This window comes from Mycteria americana, chromosome 1, assembly GCF_035582795.1.
Source record: "Mycteria americana isolate JAX WOST 10 ecotype Jacksonville Zoo and Gardens chromosome 1, USCA_MyAme_1.0, whole genome shotgun sequence".
Classification (NCBI taxonomy): domain Eukaryota; kingdom Metazoa; phylum Chordata; class Aves; order Ciconiiformes; family Ciconiidae; genus Mycteria; species Mycteria americana.
The window spans coordinates 151,473,556-151,485,062 of NC_134365.1; the positions used below are offsets into that span (position 1 = coordinate 151,473,556).

General features: G+C 45.7%; 1 protein-coding gene across 1 annotated transcript in view; it reads left to right on the forward strand.

Annotated features, from left to right (window-relative positions):
* SLC9A4 (solute carrier family 9 member A4) overlaps positions 1-11,181 on the forward strand; it is a 35,189-nt gene extending 24,008 nt beyond the window's left edge. Inside the window, exons 9-12 of the mRNA XM_075491932.1 lie at positions 3,571-3,667; positions 5,719-5,856; positions 6,626-6,713; positions 10,880-11,181. Coding sequence (XP_075348047.1) covers positions 3,571-3,667; positions 5,719-5,856; positions 6,626-6,713; positions 10,880-11,181 — 625 coding nt within the window. The remainder of the gene's footprint in view (positions 1-3,570; positions 3,668-5,718; positions 5,857-6,625; positions 6,714-10,879) is intronic.
* The last annotated feature ends 326 nt before the right edge of the window (positions 11,182-11,507 follow it).

Consider the following 11,507-nt stretch of genomic DNA (forward strand, 5'->3'; position numbering starts at 1 on the left):
TACAGTGAGGGTGGTGAGGCACTGGAACAGGTTGCCCAGAGGGGCAGTGGAGGCCCCATCCCTGGAAACATTCAAGGTCAGGTTGGATGGGGCTCTGAGCAGCCTGATCTAGTTGAAGATGTCTCTGCTCACTGCAGGGGGTTTGGACTAGATGACCTTTAAAGGTCCCTTCCAACCCAAACCATTCTGTGATTCTATGATTCTATGAAACAGTAATGCAACTTGGCATCAGACAGACCAGTGGAGAAAACTGGTGGGATCTCCAGAGCCATCACTGAGGGAACTACCCTCTAGGAGAGAAGTCTGTACAAATCTTCACTCCTGCATACTTTAACTGCTGTGCATGTATTTATCCTCACCTTGCAACCCACTGTCCAGAGTGTGGGTATTGCTAATGGCGCTTAGCCCCACAAACTCTTTCCTGGGCTCCCACTGGCCACTGTTGCTGCTACTGCCTGCTCTCTGCTGCTGCATCCTTCGACCCCTCTCCATTTTGCAGCAGCCTCTGGCAGGGCCCAGCATATTTTCTTTTTTGAATGATTATCTCAACCCATACCAGAAAGTCCAAATACCAACTGGATGTTAAGTAAAAATCTCTTTTGAAACTTTGGCTTAATCAAGATTCATCTGCTTTCTTGAAACTGATGTCAGCATGCAGCGTAAGAACTAGCCCTTTTCTTTCTAAATCATTCTTTGCTGAACGGATGATATTAAAAAAGCTTGCGTGTCTGTCAGGCTCCTTTCTGTCTGCTGTATTCCCTTAACTGTTCTGAGCCAAGAGAAAATGTGGTAGGTTGGTAGACAATCTATGGCAATCAAACTGCATTCCTCTTCTTTTCTTGAGGGAAAGAGAAAATAAGACAAATTGCTTCGGCATAGTTCAGAAATTCTCTCCCGAGCTGAGAATTTAGATTGAAAAATATTCTATAATAAGCAGCTGATATGATGGATTAATTTTTGCCAGCTCTACTCCAGCTGTAATTGAATGTTACTGTGTATCAACCTTTGATGCACAGGTTCTCCTACTGAGACAGCCTTTTTAAAAATGAAGTGTCAACTTCAAAAAACAAAGTGCCGCCTGCGGCTCAGAAACATTCCGATTCTTGGAGGCCGTGAGAGTGTTCTAGGAAAATGTATGTTTTTCCAGCTCTGTTCATTGATAGGCGTCTGCTGTTGAGCACTGGAGGAAGCAGGATACTGAGCTAGTTGTTGGATCTTTGGTCTGAGCCAATGCAGCAGTTCTTGTATCTCCATTCTCCTGAGCAATTAAGTGAACCTGCTTAAGACTAAAAGGTTTCTAAATGTATTTGTAAATTGTTTGATTGTTATCACTGAGATAGCTTGTACCTAAAGTCCCTGTCTTCAGTGAGGATACAAAAGTCTGGCCATGAGCAAGTGGAGATTTGAAATCAAATTCCAACGTATGGCATGTAAAGCAATATTTGCAGTGCCAGAGTAGTGAGAAAACTCTCTCACTAGCACTCTGATCAGTTCTGCAGCTTTTAGGCACATGAGGGGAAATGCTTTATAACAATCAAAGCAGATGTCCATTGCTATGAATTAGCATTATTCTCAGAAATTGCATTCATGCTGGTGTGATTCCTGCAGGTGGAGTGGGTGTCCAATAGGCAGTATTTCCAGTGCAGACTGGAGAAATTTGCCCATGGATTGTGCCACAAAGAATACACATTTGAATGAAAACAGAGCATTTTTAATGATGTTTTGGAGAATACAAGCCTTAGAAATAAGGACAGAAATGGCAAAAGCAGAGCCAAGCAGATATTCTCAAAACTGGGTTTGTATGGCTGTTTTTTGGAGGCAATATGCCTATTAGAGAGAGATGGTTTGATGCTGAGCTTACTTAATGTTGGCTTCATATCACAGAATCACAGAATTGTATAGGTTGAAAAAGACCTTTAAGATCATCAAGTCCAACCATATACCCAACACTACCAAGTCCACCACTACCCCATGTCCCTAAGCACCTCATCCAAACGTCCTTTAAATACTTCCAGGGATGGCGACTCAACCACTTCCCTGGGCAGCCTGTTCCAATGCTTGATAACCCTTTCAGTGAAGTAAAATCTCCTAATATCCAGTCTAAACCTCCCCTGGCACAACTTGAGGCCATTTCCTCTCGTCCTATCGCTTGTCACTTGGGAGAAGAGACCGACCCCCACCTCTCTACAACCTCCTTTCAGGTGATGTAGAGAGCGATAAGGTCTCCCCTCAGCCTCCTTTTCTCCAGGCTAAACAACCCCAGTTCCCTCAGCCGCTCCTCATCAGACTTGTGCTCCAGACCCTTCACCAGCTTCGTTGCCCTTCTCTGGACACGCTCCAGCACCTCCATGTCTCTCTTGTAGTGAGGGGCCCAAAACTGAACACAGTGTTTGAGGTGCGGCCTCACCAGTGCCGAGTACAGGAGGACGATCGCTTCCCTAGTCCTGCTGGCCACGCTATTTTTGATACAAGCCAGGATGCCATTGGCCTTCTTGGCCACCTGGGCACACTGCTGGCTCATATTGAGCCGGCTGTCAACCAACACCCCCAGGTCCTTTTCCACCGGGCAGCTTTCCAGCTGCTCTTCCCCAAGCCTGTAGCGTTGCATGGGGTTGCTGTGACCCAAGTGCAGGACCCAGTACTTAGCCTTTACAGACGACATTTTAAGGACATCACTTAGCACAAAGATGTGCAATTCTTTGCACAGAACAAAGATTTGCAATTACATTTTCTTAAAAAAGAGGCAAGAAAGCAAAATGGAGAAAGGAAAAAACCAGAAACAACAAGGTGAACTCAGACTGATTCATCCTGGATGATCACTATCTATTTCCCTTTCTTTTCTTGGGAATTCAGCCGAACGCTAACTCTCACACAGATTGACCGATTTAGCAAAACCAGTTAACATTTCACAGCAGCCCTCCTCCATTGTTTTTCTAGTGAAAAAGCCAGGCAGCTACAAGTGACTGTGGGCTTCTTGCTACAGTTTGTTAAAAATATGAAGATGACTATCTTGTAGGTAGTTCTTTCATTTTACATGGAGAAACAGGCTCAGTAGCAAGGAAACCCTATATGTTCTCCTCACCACAGGGCAGGTCTCTTGGACTCCTTCACTGGCATGTCCTTTAGTTCTTAAGGATTTGCTGCACTTTCTCAAAGGAGTTAAAACCAGTAGGACTGCAAGGCTCAGACTGCTAGACCATGCTGAAGAATGCATTCAGACAGAGGAGGAAACTTGTAGTGCCTTCCTGAACGTACAGCTGGTTGTTGCCCAATCTAATCCTTAAATAGGAACTTCCTTATGAAGCTTGGAGGAAGAAAAGGAGAGTTTCTGCTGCCAGCTGTATGAGGGCTTAGGGCCCATTCTGACTACCCAGTATATTGATAAAACCCGGGAAAGAGCAAAATCTGACATTTTTTATTCATCTTTGGATGATTTCGCAGTGTCACTGGTCACTGGTCACTCCTCATAGCTTTCTGTTCTAGCACTAAAAACAGATCATGCATCATTTCATGGGAATAGTATTTAATCAGCTCATTAATGTAATATTTAAACTTCTCTTTTATTTATAGGAGTGATAGAAATCAGCATGTGCATAGGCTCTCCCCTGCAGAGGTGGAGTCCATGAGAGATGTCCTGGCACATAACCTATATCAAGTGCGACAAAGGGTGTGTAAGCAACCTGCTATCACGCACTATTTGCAGACTGAAAGCTCTTGTTTGCCCTCCCCGTATCATAGCCACGGCGGGTGGCAGAGCCAGGACCGGCCCTGGGGTCACGCTGGTGGGAGACGTGGGCCCGGAGCCCGCAGCCGCTCTGAGCCAGGCACTGCACGGGGAAGGGAAGGAGGGGAAGGAGCCCTGGCTCGGGGCTTGTTCCTGGGTGGAAAAAAGGAAAGCAGTTTTTTCCCATCAGCTTTTCACCCTGATGGCAGCGCGAAAAGCCAGGAAACTTTGTGACTGAGCTGTAGAGGTCAGGCTTCCCTCGCTGCGCAGCTACCTGTGACTCAGAAACCGCCTTCCCGAGGTTGCCAAACTTCCCCGGTGGAGCCTGAGGTCCCAGGTCCTCTCCCCGGGGGCACGCACAGCCTGCGCGGTGGAGGTGGCCCGGCCGGGTGGCCTGCCTGCCGCTGCGGCGGCGAGGGGCGGCGGGCTGGACGGCCGCCGGACAGACGGCTACCCGGCACCCACGGACGGATGCAGGGCTTCGTGGGAGGCAGCAGGCTGGCAGGTCGCCAGCAGCAGTGAAACTCCTCCGCGGAGGTGGGTGGACCAGCGGCGGTAAACATTGCATAGACCAAAGTCAGCTGAGAGTCAGGCTGGTACGTTCGCGGTCTGTGTGGGAGCTGTAGTTTACTCTCAGCACGGGAGGAGGAAGGAAAGGAAAAAAAAAAAAATTCCACCTCCTCTGGAGCTTCACTTTACACGTTTGGGTTTTTTTTTTTCCCCATGAAATGGGGGTGGTAATACCTCAGCAGGGATTTGTTTTGCAGACATCTGTACCGATTCTGAGGCAGCCCAGTGTATAATATCTACTTAATCCAATCTTGGGCCCAGAATACACAACTGAGTGCTCTCCTACAGCAATGAGTGTTAGAGGATATATTACAGTAACCTTGAAATTACGCGGACAAACGGAGCTAACTCATGTAACACACATTTACTAGAAGATGCTAGGCCCCGCTCATTTAAATGTGTCATTACTAATATGATATTCATTCCTAATAGTGTTTGATTTGCCATGGCCAATTATCCTTATGATATTAATTTCTTATCTTACCAGCAACCATTTGCATATATGGCTGTCTCTCAGATTACTGAAATGAACTCTCTCTCTTCAAAATCAATTAAAGTAATGACTATTTGCACCAGTCACTTCCTATGTGGTCTTGAGAACTGTGTGCTTTTGGAAATGAAAGCTCGGAAGTAAAATAATGCCACTTCTAATGCTTCACTTTCAACTCTGAAGGCCTGGTAATGCGCTGGCTCACCAGACCAACTTTACAAGGACCCTTGCAAGTGAGACTGAGATCAGATTCTGCTTTTTAAGAAGCTTTATAAACTTAAGTGAATTTTTCTCTTTAAGGCAGATAATTATTTCCCTTATTTCACAAGATGTATGCGATAAATTGAAAAGCTTGTCCTAAAAGATGCTCAGTTTTAGGGTAATGTTAAGGTGTGGTTTGTCCAAGTATGGAAAGGAAACTCAGCTGTGCATCTCATTCTGGAGGTGTACTCTTCTTAACACAGTCTTTTGCTCTAGGGCACATCTGCAACTTGCTCCTGGCTCAGTAATATTAGTACCAAGGCTCAGTGGTGGGTTAACCAGCTATGTCTCTCTTGGGACCTGTAGCTCCCAACTGTGTGATCAGAAGGGGGCTGACAAAGGGAGGGCAAGCCCAGAGATGTTAACAGCCTTGTGTAGGTGGGTATATTTTTACGGTACACTTTGAGCAGGCATAAGTCTATCAAAAATGGCATCAAAATGTAGCCCTCGAGGTCCGAGACTTACAGCTATGTTCACGCTTCCTCCCATCTTGCTCTGCAGGAGTGAGGTTAGTGCAAGGTTGTATTTTTCCACGTGATACCAGAGAGAGCTGTGGTGAGCCGGTGACCGAGCCGGGGCAGATGTACCCTTGGCCCTGTGATCAACCAGACTGCACAAGGTTATTAACATTGCAAGTGCAAAGAGAATCAACTGGGTGCATTTTCTGTTTCAGGCACCGACATACAGCCGACACAACTTGCCTACCAGCACAAATGAGAAACAAGCCCAAGAAATCCTCATCCGTCGGCAGCACAGCCTAAGGCAGAGTTGCAGGAAGGGAAACAGCTTACCTTGGGGCAGACCGGTACCTGTTATGTAAACTACTATTCGTGTAAAAAATGCCTCTGCTTCTCTGTAAATAGGGAAAGAGACATCCGTTTTTATATGCTTTTTGCAATAATTAAAATGGATACTTTCCTCAATGTCCTCATGCAGCACCTAAGAAGAAAGAGCTTCACTTAGCATGTGGACAGCAACATTTTTATGTCCAACCTCTATACATTGGTCAGAAATCAGCTACTCTGGCTGTAAGTAGTAAAATAATGTAACTTGCATTGTTTTGGCATGTGCAAAACATAGTATAATCACAGCTGTGTGAATTTGTGGATTCACAAAAGGCCTAATGCAAAGCCCTTGACACCTTGCACTGACAGTTTGGTCTCTCGATCAGTAAGAGTAAGATTTGTCTGACCAAATGTAGGCCTTGGATAGCATAGGCATTTACAGCTGAGATAATCACGGTTAAGGAAGAGAAATAAGTTCTTGCTGGGTATATTAATTTTGTTTAAAGTTGCCACCTGAAATCGGAAAGGTGAATCTTAGAAGAACATATTTCTTTCCACTGACTGCAGAAAAAACCTAGGGCTATTGTATCAGACACAGACATTTTCACTGGAGCTGACATTGAGTTCAACCAACTCATCAAGCCAAGCATTGATCTTATTCACACCTCTCTAAATTTGGCTGTAAAGGTGCAGAGGCAACAAAGCATATAACCATCCTTTTTTCCATCCCACCAAATAAGTGCAAATTGCGGAGGCAATCACAGGCACTGAACGCATTTCTGTTTCCATACACAGGCCAGCACCATGGGCGTACGCTACCTCTCTTTGCCTCAGGGCCCTAGCCAGCCCACTAGACGAAAAGCCAGGCGTGTTACTTTTACAGGTAATGGAAGTGCTTTACTCTGTACCCTACTCCAGCAGTGAAAGAAACTTGGCCAGTTGCTCAGTGGATTTAACAGTGCTAAATGAATACTCCCATGGAAGTCCCTGGCCTCTTTAAATGAGCTACACCCCTCTCTCCTATCTTTTTTATCTATGTTGTTTACATGGTCATTACTGCTGCAGTTTCTATCTCATTCCAGCACCGCCTAGTTTTCTCTTTTTCCCTCTTGCACAAATATTCCTGTGATTCCTGCAGTTTGGCCTGGCCATGAGGGCATCCGTGTAAGCCTGAGAAAGCAAATTATCTGTTCCCTGCAGCCCCACAGACACAATTGCATGCAAAATTGTTAGGAGTTGCTGAGCCTGCAGCCCAGTCGAGGCGAGGCTGCTGCAGCTCCCTGCCCCCAGGTCCCGCGGGTAGCGAGGCTGAGCAGGTATTCCCAACAGGCACCCCCCGCCGTAATTCAGTGTACACGTACACACAGCCGGACACACAGAGCAGCACAGACAGGGCACAGCACTCACGCAAATGCAAACAGCACCAATGGCCTCATCCTGGTCCCCTCTCTGGCCGAGTAGGATGATAGCCTGTAAGTGGAAAATTATATATACATACCTGCTATCTGAATCCCCCCGTAGCTGGCCTTAGACACACACTCTGCCAATAGCTGGCCCTGGACTCTTCGTCTCCCCAGTTGGTGGCACTTGGGCATGTGAGCCCCTGGGGACACAGCCCCATGGCAGCTGCTGGTACTCAGGACTACACACATGCACACATACACCACACACACATGCACACATGCTCTTCCACCCCACCCCATGCACTGTGGATCCCTCCAGTAGCTGGCCTTGGACACCCAGTCTTAACCATAGTGGGCTCCTGGATCCTCTGGTTTCCCCTTGCCTCACACACAGAGACACACATGTGCAAACAGGTCTTTCTGGTACCTGCTCCAGATTATGGCCTTACCAGTAGCCAACCACAGACCCCATGGTCTCTTCAGTCACTGGTCTGGACCTCCTGCCCCCTCCAGTAGTCAACTCACAGACCTTCTGCTCTCCCCAGTGTCTGTCCCAGATTCAAGGTTGCTCCAACAGTTGCTTCCCAAGCCTCTTATCCTACGCGATGGGTACTCTGGCTTGGTGATTCCTGGTGATTTCGCATTGACATATGTACCCCCACAATATGCATGCACCCCAGTCCTTCCAGCTGCTGGCACTCAGACCTCCACAGACACAGGTACACAGTACAGGGAGCTGCTCACCCAGCAAAACAGTCAGAAGTGGAGTTTAATGAGAAGACAGGACAGACTGCGCTGATCGGGCACAGGGTATTGCCAGACACATGTACTGACCAGCCCCTGTTTACATGCGAGCAGCCCTTTTTATCCCCTTTTTTCTCTATTTTCCTGCACTTGTTCCTCCCCAACTACCCTGATCCCTTCCTTTCCCTGCCTTTGGTTCCTGCTCTAAACATCCCATCATAAGTCCTGTATGATCCCAAAACGCTCTCCCCAGACATCCCAACAATGAGCCCCGTACCCTGCCACACCTCACTCTGTGGGGTGCCCTGGGGGGAGCCTCTCCGTTGGCTCATCGTGGTGGGTCTCACCCTGCCATGGAGCTGATCACCCCCGTGAGGGATCTGGGCAGGGGTCAGGCTCGTTCCTCTGATTGGGGTATTGGGGACTCCCCCGCCTGCCCTTGTGCCTCAGGGACCCTCTGTGTTTGTGGAGATGAGCCTCTAATCCCACAACCTAACAAAAAATCCTGGCAGAATCTGTCCCCAAGCAGCTGGTCTCTTCTCCTCTTTTCCCACCTTGCTCTCTATGAACATTTCTGTAGTAATACTGGTATTACTGTATGAACTTATCAGCCAGTCTTAGTTTATCATATGGATCAAAAGCAGATCCATCCTCACTTACACTCTAAGTAAGGAGACAGAGGTTGAGGATGGAGCAACACTGAATTGCCCACAGAAACACAGCAGGACAGTGTCAGAGAAAACATGGAATTTAGGGCACTTGAATGTTCATCATTGTTGCAATCGCCCTGACTCCTTTCTGTCTTTATTTATGTGAACCTGAAATCCATTTGGGTTCCTTATGAAAATTCCTTTTCCTTTCTGGCAAGATTAGCTATAGCAATTGAAACCATATTTTTAACTTTGTAACAAAAACCTGGACAACAAAGTTTGTTTCTTGCAGGTGCAAAATGATTTTCTTTCTTCCCTTTCTGTTTTACTCTGAAAGAGATGAAAGCAAAAGAGATCTGTGTAGGCAAACCATTCTCTTGGGACTGGGCACTCACACGTGGTGGCAGCAGAACAGAAACCCATAGGATCTATTCAGACGGGAAATACCAAAGTTACTCAAGGGGATTTTTTTTTTTCATACAGCTGATTCTTTTCTGTCCTGTTTGTCAGGATGTCATGGTGGGGGATATGTGGCTTGCTAAAAGACTCAAACTGTTCTACACAGCAGCCTCAGACCTAAAAGCATTTCAGATACTTTCAAATCCTGGTATAGCAGACACGCACATTATTTCAGTGGGGAGAGGAGTAAATCCTGAGGCAGTGAATGCACGTACATTTTTACTAATAGCTAGGCCTGCATTTGAGCCCTGCCTTGTGATCTATCCAAATAATTGGACTTCCTGGTCCAGCTTCTGGCCCCACCTTAGGTCCACTGCGTAGCTATTCACACCACTTTAAATGTCTGCAGCAGGAGGAAGCCACCCTAAACTCCTCTCATAAACTGTGTTAGGATGTGATGAATTGCACTTGGGAACTGAGAATAGAAATACTCAGTGTGTAGGAAATTAGAATGACAACGTCATATATGCACATATGCATTTACAGAGATAAATGCCACCTCTTCTGTCTATGCCTGGAAGCCCTCCTGGAATAAGCATCCTCCAGCAAGCTTGGTTTAGCTCTTAGATATAGCATGTGCAGAAAGTTCAGTAACTAAGAGGTCAGAAATGACCACAAATAGATCCTTAAACCACCTATCAGCTCTTTCTGCCACTCATATAAATGCATGATTTCTTTGACAGTATATATCATTCATACTTTGTAGCAGTGATGCCCCAGAAGGGCTAAGTAGAAGCCCTTCAAATCTGAGAATACCTATCCTATTTTATTGCTCATGGTGTGGTATGCCCACGTGGCCTAACAGAAGCAGGTTCTGCTGTTAAAGAAATTTGTGCCCCTATTCAGTGGAGGTAAGTGCTGGTGCATGCACTCTTACTTTGTGCCAACTGTGAAGTAAACATTAACTTAAAATAATTTCATAGTTATTAAGCTGCAATAAGGTGATAAATTTTGACTCTGTGACTATACCCAATACATGTCTGCTTTAACTGCAGCAGGATATAGTCTAATTTTATTATTCATGGACCTTTGTGTTTATCTCCCAAAACCTTCTAGCTTGTTACGAGCTGTTTCTTCAAACAACTAACTTGCTAGTGCATAGTCAGACTACAAGTGGCTTTAAGAAAAGTAAAAAAGTATATTCTGTAAACTCAACGGAATGAGAGAGGCAGTTATTGGCCTATTGCAGGCAAATTTTTATTGTGTACTTGTGGCAAAGAAAGCTGGTAGGAGCAGGTCTGACACACCCAATATAATCAAAGCGCCCTATAGTCAAAGTCCTGGTTTCAGGTGAAACTGTTTTCTTTCCAGTTGTGAATCACGGCTGATGAGTAAACTTGATTTTCGATGGCACTGGAGTCTTCTCCTTGGTTAATTTCTGTCTTCTGCTGCAGGTTTTGCAATGCTTTTCAACCATGGTACTAGACATACTCGTGAAATTTGTACAAAATTGAAAGCTACATAAAGGAGCACCCTTGCCCTGTGAAGGCATTGAGCAGCTCTGCGAGGCACTAAAAGATAGTTGAATGTGTTTATTTGCTGGGCTTTCAGGGGAGAGGCAAGATCAATAAAATCTTTTAAACATCAGCTTTGGGATGAAAATAAAAATTTAGGGTTATTTTTAGTTCTTGACTGCTCTTATTCTATAGCAATTATTTAAAATGCTTCAGTTCCAGGGTTTAAAACCTTAATGCTGTACCGTATTGAATACCCTTTAACTGTCCTTGCCCAATACCATGGTGTTTCTCTTTTCTCTTCTTCAAAATATGAATTCTTTATCTATTTTCCTTCAGATCACCACAGAAGTGTCTCTGATGCTGCGTTCCCGGTAATGTTCAGACCCCAGCCCCGACTACATCCACTTGAAGCGAAGCACCGCCAGGAAGAGCTAATTCCAATGGCACGCTTGGATAGACGAGCAGGCCCATCCAATCTGTCAGGTCAAAGAGGAAATTCAGTCAGCCAGCATCGTTTCACCAAAGCAGACAATCTAGCTCTAATGCCAAAGTCTCGATTCACTGTGGGAGAAGTAGAAGGGTATGAGTCAGAAGAAGAGACAGAAACGATGGCACCAGCCAGGCCATTAGCCATATGAGGAGCAGAGAAGAGCAATGTTTGCATCTCTAGGGCCCTTTGTGCGCTGCTCCAGAGAAAATAACAAAGCTTTTATATGAACTAAACCACAATTTTTCTTCTGGGACCAGTTCACTTGTATCACTTTCAAGTGCTGTATCAAGGTACTTACTGGCTCGGAGAAGACTCAAATTCTTATCTGTTTATATCAAGCTTTCTTTCCAACAAAACACTGCAGGAAAGAGGGGAACATGATCTTTGTAGAGGTTTGGACATGGATTTAAATGACAATAGTCGGGCACATGCAGTGCTCTGGATGGAAGTTGATATTGCCTTCCTCTGTTCTGT